The sequence below is a fragment of the Periophthalmus magnuspinnatus genome, chromosome 3, assembly GCF_009829125.3.
Source record: "Periophthalmus magnuspinnatus isolate fPerMag1 chromosome 3, fPerMag1.2.pri, whole genome shotgun sequence".
NCBI lineage: Eukaryota > Metazoa > Chordata > Actinopteri > Gobiiformes > Gobiidae > Periophthalmus > Periophthalmus magnuspinnatus.
The window spans coordinates 24,802,637-24,823,203 of NC_047128.1; the positions used below are offsets into that span (position 1 = coordinate 24,802,637).

The 20,567-nt window shown below is 37.3% G+C and overlaps 1 protein-coding gene across 1 annotated transcript in view; it reads left to right on the forward strand.

Moving 5' to 3' along the window:
- itfg1 (integrin alpha FG-GAP repeat containing 1) overlaps positions 1-20,567 on the forward strand; it is a 114,005-nt gene that overhangs the window by 13,740 nt on the left and 79,698 nt on the right. The window contains exons 7-9 of the mRNA XM_033988909.2: positions 4,223-4,272; positions 8,749-8,833; positions 17,800-17,900. Coding sequence (XP_033844800.1) covers positions 4,223-4,272; positions 8,749-8,833; positions 17,800-17,900 — 236 coding nt within the window. The remainder of the gene's footprint in view (positions 1-4,222; positions 4,273-8,748; positions 8,834-17,799; positions 17,901-20,567) is intronic.

Consider the following 20,567-nt stretch of genomic DNA (forward strand, 5'->3'; position numbering starts at 1 on the left):
ATCTGTATCACCCATTCATAATTATTTTTGTATAGCCCAAAATCATAACAGTAGTCACGTCGAAGGGCTTAGCAAAACTGCCGCTTTAACCAATAGAAAATTAGAAAATCAAACAATCAGACATGAGTTCCAAGATTGGTATTGGTAATATAGAAAGGGTCTCCCAGTTATTGGTGTCTTGCTGAGACTGAAAATTTTGCCAGTATTTGGTCACATTTTATGTAGCGATTTTCTACCTCTCAAGACACACTCATGCCACCAGTGTACACAGACATTGGGGGCGAGTTGGGATAAGTGTCTTGCCCAAAGACATGATGGCATTCATCTGTGGAAGCTGGAATCACACTGCCAACCTGTGAGCCAGTGGATCTGACCGCTCAACCAATGATATAGATGTCGAAAGCGGGATTTGAACCACCAACCTTTGATCGGTGGGCAAATGCACTTTTGTCTCTGTATGCCCATGTATCATTCGCAGTTTGTCCTCCTTGGTGCATGAGATTTGTCTTTTCACATAGACCATTAAGTAATTAGACAAAAAAGGTAACCTAATACATATAATATTTTATGACCCAAATAGTTTTTTTGTTTTTGTTTGTTTTGTTTTTTTCAAAATTGATCAAAACATAATTTTTCTGGGGCTTTGTAACTGATTTAAACATCTTAATGCAAATATCAATTATCCGCAAAAGCAGGAAGACAAATATCAAATATCATATCTGCTCAAAAAAAAAAAAAAAAATCTCATAACACACCATATCTATAACCATCCATTCTGGGATCATTCTTCTCTCCAGTTGCCTCATAGAAGACAAAAGACGCATCTGCAGTCTTTGATGTGTGCTAATTGGTAAATCCGTGCGTTTTTTTTTTCTATCCTGGCACATGCACACCCTCACCAGTCACAGCTCATCTCCGCCTGTTGTCGCTGTCAGTTTACCTTGTTGTGCTGTTGGTTTCCATATTTGAGCTATGTTAGTCATGCCCATTAGCAGCATGTTATTAGCTACCGACGCACTTGTAATTATTGCGTTAGTGTGAAAGGGATGGCTGATTGAAGATGATTGAACAGTGCACAACCTGACAAAGTCGTATGCAGATTGAAATAACATATAACAATCAATTTTTTTAGGCAAGCTGTAGATGGTCTACAAATGGGTAGACCTGTCACCATACAGATTCTGAAGCACAATATATTGCAACAGAGAATTTACGCAATTTACGCTAATCTTGAAACTACTTTGTCAATGATACAATTCCCCTAAAGCAGGTTATTCCCCGAAAACCATTTTTCCAACATGTACGACATTGTTATATATGAAGGCTGGAACAGTATTTTTTGGGGGGCTCAGCATTTATCGTGTGTGCAGTTTCTTTGCACTACTCGGATGTTTTTGGTTATTTTTTGCCTATGTGGTAAGATTTAAGCCGTACAAGGTTGAATTAATAATTTCTATGACTCATTAAAGATGCAAACAAACGACTAAAGTGTTTTATTCTGCTGTTTATTTATTACAGCTCATGATTTTCTAACAATATTGTAGATTTAGAATAGTTTTTGTGGTATAAAAATGCTTTTGGATTATTGTTTTAGTGGCATAAATTTGTTTCAGTATTATTATTATTATTATTATTGTTTATATTTACTTAAGGAATTTATCACACTTTAAAATCGGTTACAGAAAGACCTAATAATTAGACGTAGAAGTCAACCCTCTTCTTATTATATTGAACATTTTAGACATTTCACAGAAAATAGCATTTTGAAAACGACCTTATTGCTTCTTTCATAAATAAAGGATTAGCTATTTCTAGTGACCTGATTTTTTGAAGAGATTTAGTCTGTGCGTGCACCTTGAAAATCAGGACGTCTTTCCTCCCTCCCATTCTACCTATCTTCTCAGCACACGCATGTCTTTAATTATCCGACTACATGACATACCACTTAGAGCCCTGAATCCCAGGTGCTGTTATGCAACCACCCCCTTCCCACACAACCACTGTTGTACACCTCTATTATATATGCATCTACCTGAGCGCTGGAGGGTGACAGCTCTATTAGTTAATGCCTTTTCTGTCGATGTCTTTGCTTGTAGCTGAAGTATCAATTCAGTGCTAGGTCAGGATTGTCAGTATTTGGAGAGAAAGTAAGGCAGTTCTGGCAGTGGCCATACAAAGTCCTCTGTTTCCATCCTGTGCACTAGTTTTGATAGGATTATGTGACGGATAACTGTTGGTCAACATCAGTCATACAGGCTTAACAGGATTATTGTTGCAGTAATGATACTTGCAGCAGCTCACACCATGGAGTGGTCAAGGTGATATAAAAGATCTAGTATTGCTGCCCCAATGGCAAACTGTGGGCACAGGTTAACAATGGGATCGTTTACAGTGTTGTACAATAAAATCCCTCATTTTTGTGTTCATTTGTGCCTTGAAGGATTTCGTTTTAAATGTCTTTACTTTTTTTGTAACATGTTCTTTACTAAGTCCTTGGTGGCTATAAAAGTCCATAGCACAGTAAAACACTGTTAAAGTGAATGATAGCACCAGCAGTTAGCTTTATATTGCTAGCTTGCAGCTCTTTGGGGCAGTGAAGATCCAGTGCCTGGAGAGGGAAGGACAATGGGCTGCAGAAGATCACACTTAGATTGCCTGATTGTTCAGTTGACCTCTGAGAATTGGCTTCCCTTTATGTGCATATACTCCTGACACCTCTAACACGTGTGTCTAAAAATGTCAGCTCTCAGGACAGATCAGATAGCAGGTTGCCCTTGGTGGACCACAAGGTGCCCATAGAGACATCAAGAAGAGGTATACTGTGCTGCCCAAGGGTACATAAGTTTAATTCACTTCTTCAATCTAGACACTGTAACATTGGGGTGCTTTCTGTTGGATTGTATGAAGCAGGCTTGTAGTGGCTGAGCTGAATGAACTCTTAAAAGTGAACTTAAAGCGAGAGGAGCAAGTTTCCCACAGCGAATTGCAAAGTGTTTACAAGATAAGATGCTCTCCGTCTTCACAGGCCCCTCACTAACACCCTGCCATCGCAGCTAATCCGCCAATCAAGGCTGGATCCTGTTTAAGAGGCCTGATTGGCTGATTAACAAAGCTCATCAGCACGCCACCCACTGGGCTTAGGATATACACACACACTGCACAAATTACCCCCTACATCTGTAAGCACATATGCATAATCTATGCATACTTTCATTATCTGCTTTGCATTTATGAAGTCTGCTGCTACTTCATGCAAGTGCACCCACAAAGTTTCAGAGAGGACTTATCCTTGTACTTTAAACTCTCTCATTATTCTCTGATGCTGTGCTTAACTTTTTAAGTGTTGGTTGTTCTAAAAAGTAAAGCCAAATAGAGCTTGTCTCACATCATAGAAATTTCAAGCTTAAAGTTAAACCAATGGAGCTTTTAAGATGCCAAATACTAAACTTAGTTACATTGTTTTGGCTAATGCATCAATGGGTTGCGTTTTACACTGCTGCTTCAAACGTGGCGGATTTCCATGGTAATTGGCATCCCATCCTATGCTCGAGTTGGAATACTTTCATAGACTAAATCCAAAACTGAAAATTGGAATATACTATACTACATTTTATTTATAATGCATGATTGTCTTTAAGGCCCCTCCCAGAGCCCATGGGGAATGTAATAACATATCATGGTTTAAGATTTATCTTTTGTAATTTGAGTGCATTATCTGTACTTTACTTTTTTTCTCAAAATGGCCTGATGAACCTTTAATGGCTTCATTGCCGTCATTATCCAAAGGGCTACAATATTGTTGGAGCATTTTGGAGTGGTGCCTAAAGTCTAAAGTCTAAGCGTGCTGATTTTGCAAGTAAATCATCTACATAGCGTATAATAGAGCCAGTTCAGGGACATCCAGGGACTGACACCTAGAAACCAGTGGGAGGTTGGGTAGCATTCTCTGGAACTCCATCCCTCATCACCACCTAATGCTCTGGAGACCAGGTTTACGATTTTACGCATTGTTCCGCGAGCTCCACACACAAATACTGCAAGTTATACATTTTCTTTTCTGACAACATCTTCCATCATCCCTCAGATACAATCAATCTTCAAAGCCTCTATATAATGAGCTATTAGTTATGTGGTTTACGTAAGTTTTGAAATGCAATGACCTCATGAGCAGTGAAATCAATCTCTGGCCTTGTCCATAACCTTTCATCTTTGTTTTTTATAGATTTGTTCCTGACGACCAAGGGGCCAACATTTGAGACGTGGATCAGCAAGGTACTACTCAATCAGTTACTCAGCCGCTGAAAATGTTGACATATTTTTTTATGTGGAAGGATTATATGTGACAATTGGATCAATGAGTTTGAGTGAACATTTAAAACAGTAAGGCATGAGGTTGTGTCACTAAATATTGTGGCTAGGAAGCATGTACATTACATTATCATAAACACAAAGCAATATAATGTTGATATTGGAATAATCCAAGACAAACCCAAGTCTCAGCAGGTCATGTATAGAGCCTCTAATTTAGGCACTCATCGTGGTGTCTTGTGCTGCAGGACTAGTTAATATTCTGGGAAGCAGGGAGACACAGCACAGACCAGGTCTTCTGTGTTTCTTTGTCGAGGTTTCTACTTGGAATTCTGCAGGTCGACGCTGAATCCGAACACTAGTCTGTCTTATCACCGAAAGGGAATGAGAGACCGAGGAGGAGGCTGTGGGGGTGTACTTAAAGACCTTCCAGGGACAGAATGCATGAGGCAGGAGCAGAGCGGAGACCAAGAAGGAGCAAACTCTGTAAATAAACTATTTTGCCCTGTAGAAGATGGATGGTAGAGGTATCACCACTGTACACGAGAGGATAGTGGATGCTTGCAATCTTCCAACATATAGAAAAAAACAACAATATATTTTTCAAAGTGGGTTTCTTCAAATGCATTTAATATTGTTGGTAAAGTTCTGATTGATGTACAGTATTTGGCTTCATCTTCTGCTGTGGTGACATCTCATTTAATAGCAATTTGTGTTTGTAATGTGGACAGTCCTTTATAATATCACACTACTGGAAATTGCAGGAGGAAGCAAAAATTTAGATGTAGGCATTTTTGGCTAAAGATCTGAAAATGTGTACCTAGTTTGCACTGGAGTTGCCAAAAATGACTAGGGACAGTAGATAATGCTATTGAAACACCATATACACAGTTTACTAGTGAAAAAAATGATTTAATGTTTAGTTCTGCTGTAAAAGAGCTAACCTTGTAAGAGTTCCAGTAGTGAATAAAGCAGCAAGTGACATAAATGACTAAACCCGAACAATACTACATGCCTCTGAGCTAGTTAATCCTCACTACGATCTGCAGTTCGATGCCACAGCTACTGGTTACTGGCCATTAATTACTTTTTCCTGTTTTCTGTTTTTCCCTCTGTGACTCCATCCCCCTTATTCCGACGATTTCTTATAATTGAGGTAGAGAAGTCAGTCTGTTATAGTAGTTTAATTTTGCCTTTATTGAATTAAAGTCTAAATTAATCTATACTTGATTTGTAAATATGCAATGCACCATGTCTTGATTAATGTCGAGCAATTGGCCTTTCACACAAAGCACTGGGGATAGGAGAAAACAATTATTTTTAGGTTTTGAATTGAGTGCACTTCCCACTGTCAACAAGAGCACTAGGGAAACTTGAAATATATGTCGACTACTTACACAGCTCATTTATGGTAATTTAGCATGGCAGTTATAACTGTAGCAGCCTCTAGGCTCACAAATGAATCGTTTTTGCAGAGTTCCTTACTGAGGATTCTATGTAAAGTTAATGCTATTTAATTAATAGTAAGACTTCTGCCAAACTGTGACGACCTGTTGGCATTTGTACTATGAACTGCTCACATATAATAGTGCTGAGCCCTGTATTTAAAATAGGGTTGTCAAAATCAATATCAAGACTCAGATACTAAATACTAAAAACTAAAAACTAAAAACTAGTATGAAAACAAAAAAGTAAAAAAATAAAAATAAAAAGGGCTCTGAATAGAATAATCTATATCAGAAATAGTAAAAGCCAATACTCAAAAAAAAAAATCACTTTTGTACTGTGTTGAATTACATTTTATTGTGTAAAAATGGTAATATAACACAATATAACTATTACGGCTTTCCATAGTTTCTTTAATTATTCATTACAAACAAAGCATCTTGCACATTTTGACATTGTCTCCTATGCATGAGTTTACAGAATGAACATTTGTTCATTGTCACTGTTTGTAAGCTATACTACATCATTATGTTGGCAGGGGTTGTCAAACTTGTCAAAATACTGCTACATTACTATTCTCGAAATGCAATTAGACCAAGACTAAATCTGGTTTAAACTTTTAAGGAGGACTGAAGCATATAAAGATTATTACTGCAGACTCTGAGTAGTACCGGAAAATGTTCACTAACTTGATTTCAGTGCACTAAAATCATTCTAAAAGCAGTAATAAATTGATTTAAACAGTGATCTAATTAGTTAATATTGTTCAGTCTTGTTTATGTAAAACACTTAAGTTAACAGAAGAACTTAACAAATTTCACTGTCCATTTCTTCGTCCACACGGCTCACCAAAATGCCCTCTGCTCTATTTCTGTTTATACTCATTTGTAAATCAAATAACACACAGTCATTATCTGTGACTGTTTGCAGATGCGTGTGTTGCACATATGTTATCAGGACCAGAAGGGACGAATAATGGGCAGTAATCCTCTCATCTTCACACTCTCATCAGCTGTCCGTCACTCTGTCATTAGTCAGTTTTAATCATGACGTGTTACACCAGTCAATCTCCTGAGCACCGATCTGATCCCACTGTTCACAGTCTGGTTGCTCCTGGGCCACTGCTGCTGTGGGGCGGCCGGAGTGAGCCAGGCATTTTGATCTCATCGACAAGGCCCTAATTCTCCCCTCACATTTAGAAAGACCATCAAGCCTGCCATGTTTACGGTCATGTCTTTTCAAAGACAAGCCTAATGTGTATATTTTTTCTGCATAACTAAATGTGTTTTTTATATGTATGTGTGTATGTATATATATATATATATATGTATATGTATATATATATACATTTTCACAATGTTACTTCATGAGCCCCAAGGATATTTCCAAAATGTTTACCACTGAGTACATCAATCGACTGAGGATTTTTTAATGGCCGATAACTATTTTCCAGAATCCAGAATAACTGATGAGCTCTGCTGATCTTTGGAGGCAGATATATCGGGTTTATTTATAATTTACCCCTAATTATAGACTCTAATGTTCCTGTAAACATCCTAATGTCCACAGTGCACTGCTCTACATTAGACATATTCATATTATGGATTTTAGACATCCACAGGTTTGTTTAACAAAAAAAACAAAAAAAAACCCAACAAAACAATATGGGTCAGCCCAAACAAAACACTGGCCTATGTAGAAACTTTAAGGCCAATACCCAATATGCTAAAAATTGCAAATAGCTCCCAATATGTCTCTACCAGGTTTCATCTGGGTCTTCTGCATTTATTAAATATTTGTTGGTACTTGGGAAGCCAAATATCTTCTTAGATGGTTCTTGGCATAAAAAGTGTGACTTCTAAATAGACAACCTTTGCTTGCAAACACAGTCCCATCAACCTAGACTTTCTGATACTTTTCTAGCCTTGTTTTCCCTCGAGAATGCTATAATTATATTTTGTTCCCTATAAAAGGCACCAGATATTTGATCAATTGTGACCAATAATACTTGTCAAGTATCCTTCAAGTATGATTCTGTTTGGGTTTTTCACCGACTTGGGGCTTTGCTTTTTGTTTATAGTTGAAAAGGTTATATCGTTTTATCATTCAACTTGTGATTCCACCATTTTCTGCAGTTTCCGGACTATTAAAACGACTGCAATGAAATTCAAGCACCCCTTAAAATGTGTGCATATTTTTGTGCACATCTCAATATTCTCACAACAAAATGAAGGGTCTATTAAAACTCAGAACAACCTGCACTCCATGAGATCTAATTAAATGTTTTCTTATTCAGAGGCCAGAGGCAAGAAATTTTAATCTGATTTTACTTTTGTAGTTGATGGAAAAAAGTTTTGTACACATCTGGAAAAGCAGTTAGGCTTATATAAAGGATAAGGCCAGATAATTTCCAATATGAGATAATGCAGACCTGATATTTTATTTGTATTTATTATATATTTTACAGGCAGAGTATAAAGAGCTAGAGCTGGGCAAAATATCAAAAATAAAATTATTTTTTCTTCCACTTTCTTGCATTGGGAATTGTATTGAAAATTCAAGAAAGGCTGCTCACTGCAGTCACAGGGAGCAAAGTTTAACACAGGGTCATGCAGCGCTGATTGCTTTGAAATTAGTGACATCAAATTAAATATCGGGGCTGCATGTTTAATGCTTTATCTCATTCATATTTCAAGATTTCCCCAAATGGCCAATGGGTTAAATATCTCAATCTGAATACAATCTTTTTAGTTTTGACAATATTCTGTAGTTTGAAGAACATTTTTAGCGCAGAGGGAGGAGAAAACCGAATTGAAAATTGAATTTTTTGAGAAAAAATCTACAATTTTATTTTTATTCATAATCACTCAGTCCTATAAAGAACAAATTCATATTTACAATGTTAATTTGAGATTGGCAGTTTCAAAATTGTACATTTATTTAAATTTAATGTGTAAATTAATATTGGTTATTTTTATTTTTTATATTTTTCAGAATGGATACTTTACCAAAGAAGAGATCATGCCATCCAAACCTCCGACAGACAACGACGTTGGCCAGTCATCTTTTGTCGATTTCAGTGAGTATTTCAGTATATAACATCATTAGAGAGTGTCTCCCTTATGTTTGTTAAAAAAAAAAAAAGGCCCCAAATCGAAAACGAACTTCTGCAATACCCCTTTAAGAGCACTTTGACTTTTGTTGGGCCAGATTATTCTTCTTGTATCAGTGCGTGTGTCGCCTAAGCCTCCTCTGTATCTGAAGGCGTGTTGCATCAAAGGTTTCCAAATAGAACTGGCTGCTCTTTTGAATTTTCACTTTTCTTCTCTGCACGCTTGTAGCCGAGCAGAGGCCGGCAGCAGGCTAATCTCACACGCACCCTCCCACAATACAAAATGCCACACAGTCACATATGCAGCCAGTTTTTGTCAACATTTTATCCTCCCAAACAATCTTGGCCAATGCTGCTCATTGTTCAACTCAGCTCTACATTTATCCCTGCAAATCTCTTGTGCTTTTTAATCTCCGGACTGCAGATCCTGTGGTTTCCCATGATACGGACGTGACACAATCAGGGCTGTGTCATGAAAAACTGAAACGTCTCTGCGAACTAACCAACCACCTGAAGTGAATTAGCAATATCATGTTTGGAAGTTTTTTTTGTTTTTTGTTTTTTGTTGTTTTTTTTTTTTTGGGGGGGGGGGGGGGGGAGGGGTTTATTATAGCTTTTTTTATTATAGCTTTTACTGATATAATATTTGTAATGGCATTTAGTTCTCAAGACATATGTAGTTGCAAAAAGGACAGCATTACCAAATTAGACCCATTTTGATATTATTTATATTTACAAATATGCCTAGGTATAAAGTGTAATGTTATATTTTTTTTTATTTTAAACGGAATGTACTATTGCATATAAGCATTCGGTAGATTTTTTGTTCAATAAAGATAATAATAAATATAGCTGCAAGCGGCAATGATCGGCCCTCATCTGCGCCTACACCCTGCCCTGCCACGCAAGAGGCATTACATTACATGCATTGCCAATTCTGAGGCGTTATCGCTCCTTCTCTTCCTCATTGCTACAAAAATGGGTGCATTTTTACAAATTTCTAATAAAGTGCACAGCGGTGTTGCATTTTGTGCAAATCAAGATGTGTACAAAAAAATTTGACTTGAATTTAACTTTTGCTGTTCCACTCCTCTAGATAATTTTTGCTGAGCTAATTTCAACAAACGCCCAAGGAGGATTTCATAAATATCTCTATTGTTAAAAACCTGACCATTTCTGAGATTCAGTGATTTTACCATTGGAATAATTTATGGAGTTTTTGTCATCACTACGGCAAAACCATAAGAAATATGCCACGGGTCAATGACTTTTTTTTCTTTTTCTCTCCACATATCTCCATTTTTTTCTCCCCCTACTCTGTCGCATTGAGTAGGTTCATAACCAAGAAGAAGTTTGTCACAGTATCAATTTGTGAGATTGGGTCTTTTAAATATAGAGATTTTCTGTCATCCTTCTGTTATATGCAACATTTTGAGCATTTTTTTCCATTCAAAGATAATATTTTGTTTTAAACTGAGAATCTCTAGCAATGGTCCTAATTTTTAATAATTCTGAAAAGCGTGGCTAAAGTACAAATGTATAGGCATACACATCATTTAGTTAAGTTGTAATCTCATTGTGGGCAACTCAAATACTTCTTCGTCCACAGTGGTCTAAATGTCAAAGAGCAGATGATCTAAAAGAGTGTGAACAAACGAATGCCAAATGGATGGCCACATGGAGTACTTGACTTGCATATGTTTGCTGATCGTCTGTGAAGGACGGTGAAATGTCCTCAGAACGTGACATATAGCAGGAAGCTGAAACCCATGGATAGGGAACCCCGCATTCTGACAAAAAGAAATTCCTTGGTTCACAGGATTGAGAGTCTTTATTTGTCCTCTTCATCTAACAGTGCCAAACGTCATTGTTAATTTATTTAGCTCTTATCTACTTAACATCTCTTGAGTAGATTGCTCCGTCAAGACGACAAAAAGTTCATACTTATTTTGGAAATTACTTACCACTTAACATGATTTTTCATTCTTCACAATTCAGACTTTTGCTATAAACTTCATCACATTTGTCCACATGCTTGAGTGTAGGGATGTCCTATATAGATTTTTAATTATTATTTTTTTCAGCCAATACTAATATCCAATATTTGGCTTGTTGCTGTTGCCAATTACCCTTATCTAGCTTTTAAAATCCATAGCAACACCCACAATTACTATATAATAAGATGAAGTATAATATATAACACAAAGTATTTATCTGGAATATTAAAATAATTTGCTGTATGATTTTGTAATCATACAGCCATATTTTTAGCTCTTCTCTTTCCATTTTTACTCATCTGTCTGTTCAAAAACGTATCACCCATTCCTGCTTGAATGAATATATAGAGTTACAGTTTTGTCATTTATCTAGCTTTATCTACACTGTGTTTTCAAAGTATTACATTAGGTATCTGTATTAATATGACCGCATAGTATGAAGAGAGTGAATACGTGGGAGTCTTGGTATGAAATCAATAACACTGAATAGTGTGCTCAGTATTAGTCACAGGAGATTGGCTGTGTCAAGGAATACAAAAAAATGGAAAGAAAATCTATAGGTCAGAACCTTTTAAATATTGTAACACATTGCGCACATGCAGAGGTTTCAGCCTGAAGCTCTCAGTGTTCTGTGTGGTGTGGAGAAATCTCACATATTCATGTAATGCCAAGGTCAAGTATGTCACACCACTTCAGGTCATCTGTATGCAAGCTGCAGCATATGCATTTGTTAAATCAGCATTACTGACTCCCCAGAGGTTGTTCAGTTATATGTATTTATTATTATTTGTACTGACTGTTTGCAACAAAGACGTGAATTACCTAAAGGACTAGTTACGTGCCTGGTGTCCAGAATACACAATTCTGGACACCAGGCAATACTTTACAAACATGTGAGTCTGGCCACCGTTGAATCCCAGTTTTCAGATGGGTGTGATTGATAGGTGGATTAGCCAGTCCGGTACATACATGTTCTGTTTGTATCGAAAAAAATAAAAGAAAAAAATTATTGCAGGGGGTTGAAAAACGTTTTCCTGCGGAATCATTGAGCGAAGCTCTACCCTCTGTTATTCTGAGGTGAAATCATTTGATTTTGTTTGTAAATAATAGTGACTAATGAGCTCCTTTGTTTCACATCCGTCAAATCTGATTCCACGATCAAGTTTGGCTGTACTTGAGACGCAACTGATATCAATCTGTATAAAAGATACAGCGGATATCATTCTGGATTTGCCAGGAAAATTAGTTACATGATGAGAGTGTAACAAAGTGCAGAAAGGCATTTAATCAGATTCAGATCCTAACATACTGGACAAAAATTTGATAGAACAAACATTGTATATATTTGAAAAGGTCACACATTAAGCTTAAAGGAGACATATCATCAACATTTATGATTTTTAACCATGGTACTGTAACACAATATAACACAGTTGTATTGATGAATTCCACACAGTATCTCAAATCCTTTTCATAACTGTTTTAAACAGTGTTCTGCTGACCACCTTCTGAAAGTAAGCAGTAAATATTGCATGTTGTTGCATTACGCCACCTTTTTCTCTCTAAATTCATTATTTAGATTCTGAATTCTAACAGTGCAGGATGAATAGTTTTGGACTTGTCGTATTTGCATCCAAATGATGAATACGTCCCATAACACAGTGATGTTTTTGTTTTTCTCTACCTCTGCTACAATGCGCGTTAGGAGCTGCCTCACTGCTCAGAAGGGGCAGAAGTTCAGGCCTATATTTGTGACTTCATGTTCGCTCACAGACGCGTATGCTAACGCGTCCACCCACAGCCATGTTTGTGTTTTCGCCGCTCTCCTCCAGCGCCAAGCCCTTAATAGATGCACAGCATACGCCAGACAAAACAGGCCCATCTGCCTTATCACTGAGGTAATTGCATTTTTCAAAGTGACAGCGGCCAATGCATAATTCATCATTAGGTAAAGCACGACCAAGTCCCTCAGCCGAGTATGTCAGCTCTGCTCTCTGTGGATACATTAGAGGGGGGCTGCTGTGTGGCCAGACACTCACAGACATCTACATAGAGAGACACACGAGGAGTGTGTGGAAGTGAGGCTTAAAAACTGAAAGGCTGTCATCATGCTAAATGTCTATGACTGTATGCTAACACGACACCCGATTTCTTTTACTTTCTGTGAAGGATTTCTTCTTCATTTATCCTATATGCTTTTATCCCACCTGTCCTTTGCCTATTTTACATGATATTCACTCAGTCACAACTAGGCAAGTGGGATTGAAGCTTCACTCACTAAATACAAGGATCAAGTATTACACTGACCTAAAGTAATGATTCAAGCTTTAAAGAGGCACTATGTAACTTTTTTCAAGGAGGGTCCACCAACTGTTTTGTTGTCATAAAGATCTTATTGCTTTGTCTGTTCCACAGCACTATAGCAAGTTATCTTGTATCTTTGTATTCAATTACAGGTGTTTTATTGCTCAAAAATACCTTAAAAACATGCTTTCTTACTGTCACTTCTCCACAGATCTGACCTGTAACTTGGCCTAGTAGTGCCACCTGCTTGCTACCATGGAGACAGATAGGTTGAATTCCCAATTGTGGAACGTTCAGTTTAACTTCACTCTTCACACAAATATATTCTACTAGCCATTTAACCTAAACATTCTTTTTTTTACAATTAGAAATCTTTCCATGCAAATGAGCAATTCCCCATGGGTTTACCACTCGCTCCAAGTTGAAATAGGCATTTGCACATATTAATATGCAATCTGATGCAAATTACACAGAACGTCTTACACAAAAGCGTCCTTTATTGATGGAAGAAAACTTGGTGCGCCAGTAAGTGCTGAACTGTAATTATGTGTTAGTAGTAGGGCCCCACCCACGGAGATCCACAAACTAACGGGCCATTTTATCTCAAAACTGATTTGAAAGTATTGCCCAAATTATTCATATTATTGCTTTAAGAAACCCAAATTATATTTTGCTAGTAAACATGTAATGATTTCTGTGCTGTTGAATTAGTGTATAATGTTTTATTCATTTTAAAGTACACTGTTCCTCGCCACATCTTTGCTATGCATTCTGTATACACGGTATCCACAAAGCACATCATAGGTTTTGTAATGAGACTCCTAGTAGCGTCTCACCGTATGCATTTTGTGATTTGCATTGTTATTGGTGCTGTGTGATATTCTGAATACCAATGTGTCAGAATGCAGAAGTGCCAAGACATTATAAAGCTTTTCTCCGACACTCTGTTGTCTTCTCTACTGTCTGTGCAGCATTGATTTTCATCTGTGCTCACCTATGATTCCCGATTCCCCATGCATGTGAACCTGCCCACACAGTGTATTTCTAATTATATCACAAATTATATTTTTAGATTTCAACTCTTGGCTCCTTGCTAGAAGCTCATTATTTAGTTACATTTATAGATAGCAATTAAATGTGGTCAAATTACGATTAGATCATTGAGTAAAAATTCTACAAAAATTGTTTGTGATAGAATAGATGTAAGGTGATACTTCTGCACTGTTTTTTGCATTTGTTTAGTACAACCTTAACTAATACAACTTAAGATATGTTTTAGCAAATTTCTGTGGTATTGACAAAATATTGTCATTATTGTTATCGAGATACTCTAAATACTTAAATACATTATATCTGCCTGGTAAATCTAGAGTGATACATCTCAGTATGTTTTATACAGGGGGACATCAGTATGGTCCCCTTGCCCTTCGTCGCATCTCAAGCTAGAAGCACAATAGCATTTAATCCACTGAGATTCATTTGATCTTCTCAGCACCAAAACTTGTGTAAATGAGCTGACCAGTCAAGCCACGTGACCACTCTGAGGAAGACTGCAGGTGAGCAGTCCAAATTGTTAGGTATGAAAACAAATTGAACTTCAGTCTGAAAACAGAATCTAATAGAAACCATCAGATTTTGTTTTACCTCAGTGAGCTCATTGATCACCTATCATTTACAACAAAAATTACATTTCCCGCACCTCGGAGTTTTGTACATCACACATTGATTCCCCTGAGATCTGCAATGTTTTTTTTGTTTTTGTTTCTTGTTTTTTTTTGTTTTTCAGTCCCTTGTTAATTTTTTTTCCCTTTCTTTTTTCATTGTAATAGCCATATTTGTTTTGATGTGGACGGCGCATGCGTGTCCCTGATTGGTTAATCCACCTGTCAATCACTCCCATTTGAACTCGCAGAGATTTACCGCTAACCAGACTCACATCTTTGTAAAGTATTGAAGTATGTATTCTGGATCCCATGCAAACAATATATAATTTTCTCTATATGGCCTGCCTAGCACTATTAGCAAGTAATTAACTGACTTCATATTGTCATTTGATCATGAGTAATATAATAAAGAGAATATTATTGCAAATCATATTAATTGTATTAGTGTTGGTGGTCCATCTTGCACTATTGTGCGCTGTGGGACAGTAATGGTGGACATCCGAAGAGGAAATGGAGGTGGTTTGCAAGAAGGAACTGTCAGTGTGCGGACGAGCTTTACATGAATAAAAGCCAGACAGATGAATAGATAGATGAAAGAATATTCATGAAAGAAGAGACAGGTGGCACAGAGGAAGAAGGCCTGCACATGTCACTGAACTGACAAGAGGAATCGGAAACAGGCGAAGAAATGACAGCATCCAAATTCCACATTCCTGTGCTTGTTTACCTGGTTTTAATTAGTGCATCTGTGTCCCATTATAGCTCTGTACAATTTTTCAGTCAATCAATCAGAATTGCAATAACTTAAATGAGTTTTGGGCATGAAGGTTTAGGTGAGTTTGGCCAACGGTGGCCAGGCTCACATGTTTGGTGAGGATATTGACAGTTGGGATGAATTGTTTTTTTTGGGGGGGGTTTGTGATTGCAATATTCAGACAATATTGTCACAGTTCATTAGGGTTGTTACAAGTTTCTTGGATCAGATGCAAATCAATACTGAATCTAATATTGAAATTGGAGACTCATTTGGGCAGGTATTAATCCTAAAAAAATCACATTCTCAAGACAGAAATGAACCATTTCTGAATGGACCTGAAGTGTAATAGAGTAATATACGCCCATGGACCACTATGGGAACTACCTGGACGATTGAGGGATTACACAGATATAACGCCACATGGTAATGTAAAAGAAAGTACTACAATTTTTTTTTGTTGAAAATCATATTCTATTGTCTAAATAAAGATATAGAAAGATTTATTTTGTTTTCTCATCATCATGACATCAGAATTGGTATTGAGTCTATTCATTAATATCGAAGTCGTGTTTGAAGTTTTTGTATCGTGAAAACACAGTCCATTTACCAAAACAATGAAAGTGTAGAAATATCACCCTATACTCTTATGAAAGATTACGCAGCAAGTTTTCTGTCATATTTTATTTGTAATCACCTCTAGGCTATATACTCAATATTAAAATGTTACATATTTCCAAAAGAAAATGTGCAATATCATCAATTTTTAAACGTATCCCCCACAACCCAAGATATCCTGACAGTTTTACACTTCAAATGGAATGACAGTGGTGCAGTACATTTGGCTTTTGTCTACCCACTGAAGAGTCGGGGTTCAAATGCTCTTATTTTGTTCTTGGGCAAGACACATCAGTCATAGAGAGGTATAAAGGAATTCACCACACTATAAAGATACTTCAAAAGCGCTTCAACAAGTGCTTTACTTTATATGCACATAAATAATAAAGTGACCAATGAGTATATACTATTGAAAATCTTTATCATACCCCTCATGTGTTCAGTCGCAATGTTCTCTCTAGAATCTAAATAAATACACATAAACAACATTGTGTAAAGCCATTTATTTTTCTCTGAACATCTGCTGTATCTTTGTGTTCCTTCCTCGCTCAGTTCTGTTCTGTCATTCATCATTAGGGTTTTTGAGTTTTCCCCTTCCAAATGGTGCAGCATCTGTTTGGGAGTGGCGCACTTGTCCCGCTCAAATGTGCTCAGATGCTACGAAGCCTTGAAGCGGCTTGGCGCGTAGGTTGTGTCGAGTCCTGTGTCATCACTGGAGCTGCCACCATTATACATCATTGTCTAAATATTTGTCAATGATGTGACAGTTATCTCATGACAACAGCAAGATTATGCAAACATGTTCTCAATCAGTGACATATTATTACTGCTTTTCTGATTGGATATGGTCAGACGTGGTTATAGTGTTACTTCAAAATGATTTAACGCAAGTAGAAGGACAAAGTAGTGGTCCAAGAAATTAAAGAGTAAAAAAGTATTTGGGCATCTACTGGTACTGGTCCAGACTGACTGAAACTAATTGTCTGGACGTGACATTCGATTTATAATATGAAGTCAGTTTAATTGAAATTACAAAACAATTATTTGGTATTACCACAAAAATGTGAAGAAAATGGTTGGTTGAGGAGAGTAGTATTAGTATAAGTATTTTACTCAAGAGTGTCTGAAAACGTCTTAGAGAAATAAAGTAAATGTAGCTACATTCTATACCCAATTCTGGATAAATTATAACTTTTAGAGGCAGGTTTATAGCCTTATAATAATAAATTGTAGTACTGATGAGTCATACTTTTTGAGAATTGTATAGTAAAAATATACAAAATAGTCCTTTGCATAGAATAGAGTTCATTTCATAACACTTAATCAGACTGAGATCAACCATTTTCTTTGTAATATGAAGAAAGTATTAGCTGATGTCCACAGTTTGATCTTGCAATATCTAACGTAATTGTTGTTTAAATATCCATGCAAGTGTGCTCTTCTAAGGTGATATCACAAAAGCACTTTAAAAACACCATTTGTTTCTTTGACGCCTTAACATATCAGATACAAAACAGACATACAGACCAGAGTAAAGTATCTACTGAGTCCAGTATTGTTGCTCATTTTGTCATGTGTCATTGTGTTGTGTGGCAGATGGAGACGGCGTTCAGGACCACCTCCTGCCTGTCTGTTTGGACACAGCCTGTCAGCACAGTGCCATCTACTTCACCACCACCGCAGAGGGCAAAACAGAGGTATGGTGGAACAGAGCCTTATGTGACTCCATTCCAGGCATTGTTGTTAAGAATCTTGAGCTGATGGTTAAATTATGTATTGTTTCGCTTTTCTAAATGATAAAAAGTTGTGTGATCAAGAGAATAACAGAAGCACTCATCAGCAGAAAATCTATAATTCTAGTAGTTTTTCAATTGCTTCATGGATGTTTGAGTAATCCTGTATAGTTTGTTGAAACGCCATTATTAACACACAGCTTCTGTTTTCTGCAGTTTTGAGTGTTTGTAGCTAAAAGACTTGTTTGCTGTTTTAAGTAAATTGACATGCCCAAACCAAACCGGATTTTCTCTTCAAAAACAACGCAGCAGTTGAAAACAAGGACTGAACGCGTGTGTGCAGAGGAATCTTGTAAAGAGACGCCCCCCTCTCAAATCCACCTACTGCCACCATCTTGTGTGATTCCTGCTGCTTCCTGTCTGGCAGTAGGCCCTGTTCTCTTTTCATCCTCCCTCCATCTCCAAAGAGCCATTTTTAGTGTTTTCTGTCTAAAATAGAAATATTACAGGCTTATCTGCATGTCCACCCCCACATGTACATGAAGCCTGAAAGACACACGCACATGTATGCAGATGTGCAGTCCCTGTGGGCATCTGCCTGCTTTTGTTTTCCTCACCGAGAGAAATGATTGAAGGAAGTGCGTCGAGCAGTGTTAGAGGGAGGCGCAGGGAGGAGGACTTATCAGCTCTGATGGATGAAGCAAACACGTGTTGTCTTGTGAGTGCTGTTTGTGACACTGTCTTCACTGTCATTGAGGAAACAGGCAGGAGTCGACCTGTCAAAGCACGATGCTGCTAGAAGAGATCATTTATGTTGCTCAAAATGTGGTTAAAAATATATATATGGTACAATACTCTGCTTCAGTATCTACCTTCACCACTCAACAATTGCATAGGGTCCCAACACCTCTGATGGTATGTGATTTAAAGTGGGGGTATTATGCTAAATTGATTTTTCATCATGTTATAACGTTAACTCATCAAAAACATGCCTGAAGTGGCTTTAGATGTCATCCATGGATGTTGGAGTAATCTCATGATCTCTCCCTGCCACTATTCAAGCCCTCCTTACGGTTAACAGTACGAGCCCATGCCTCTTGTACAAGGCTCACTCCACACATCTACGTAACCAGGAAGCTCTCTGATTCACAAACTTGATGCGATGTACAGTAGTTTCATTAGCGCAATGCATGCTGGTTGTTTTGTGATAGCATAATGACTAGCACGGGAAGCAAATATAACATTTCCAGAAGATTAAAAGGTAACATGACAATCTAAATGTATTAACAACTTATTCCTTATAGAAATATAATACCTCCTCTTTGGATTTGTCATTGAGTACAGCATCATAATTACTAGAGATGTAACAATATGTTTGATACACAATGACAGCACAATGCTTCATCATGTATTGGGTGGAGGTGACATGGTGTCTTTTCGCAAATGCAAGACTGACACAAGAATTGAAAGAAAAGATTGCGAATAGATTATTGGAGAGTAAAATAAATATGGCGGGGAAAGAAAATTGCTACGTGTATATATTATACTAAAAGAAGACCTGAATGGATTTGCCGTTAATCACTTTTGTAATAAGACCACCTAGTATGGCCAGAGTATAAGGCGAATTAGACAAAGTCATGATTACCTGCCTGCGGGTGTGCATGGTGCCCCACTGAGGAGGAGGTGTGTGGACCTCTCCCACTCCTCCTCCTCTGTCTCCAAGAGGCCATTTTGAGATTTTTGCTCAGGAAGTAGACACTGCCACAGTTCTCTTTTTCTGCTTCAGGCCATCATTTCACCATACTGAAAGAATCCACAGGGGGCGTCACACTTAATGTCGTTTGCCTTTTTTTCCCCCGTCTTATACATGTACACCGACAGATTACATTTATTTGACTTTGGGACACATTTTTGTTCTGGAAATACTTCTCCACTATGGGTATTGAAATGGAATGGTCATAATTACATGCACTTGACAGATTCAACGCAGCAGAAATAAGCTAAATTGCAGAGGAAAAGGGCACAATGGCTTACCTGCTGCAATATGTTCGCTCATGTACTTTGGCAGTATAATTTTCTGGAATCCATTTGTATTGTCACACATTTTTTATGTAAAGCCACTGTATAACTTTTATAGCCATAAAACATATCTCCAAAGAGAACGTTTTTAAGTATGATTTTAACCCTGTTTCCATGGAATCATGCAGTTGATGGGCCCTCAGTTTTTATAATTTAATACTGAGTAGAAAATACATTGTGATTTGAGTAAAATTTGTCTTTCCCAGAACATATGTATTGTATAAGTAGCTCTTGAGGTCAAAATATGTCTGCTGCGCACTTTTTGTATCTAATTTATAAAGTATTTTATTGTCCGTTAATCAGGAAGTTCACTGTTAGCATGCTAGTTGTTTTTGGTTATACCACTCTGATTTCTGTAAGTTGTGAAAACCACTTATAAACTCATTGCAGTGCTCAGAATGCAAGGTCAGCAAGGAATAACTTTAGACCACTGCAAACCATTTGAAATGAAGTAGTTCTATTTTACACATTTTTGAAGACAGTAAAAATCAGGTACAGTTCCTTTAAGCTCATGTTTTGGCAAGTTTATGTACCAATAAATCATACAAACAG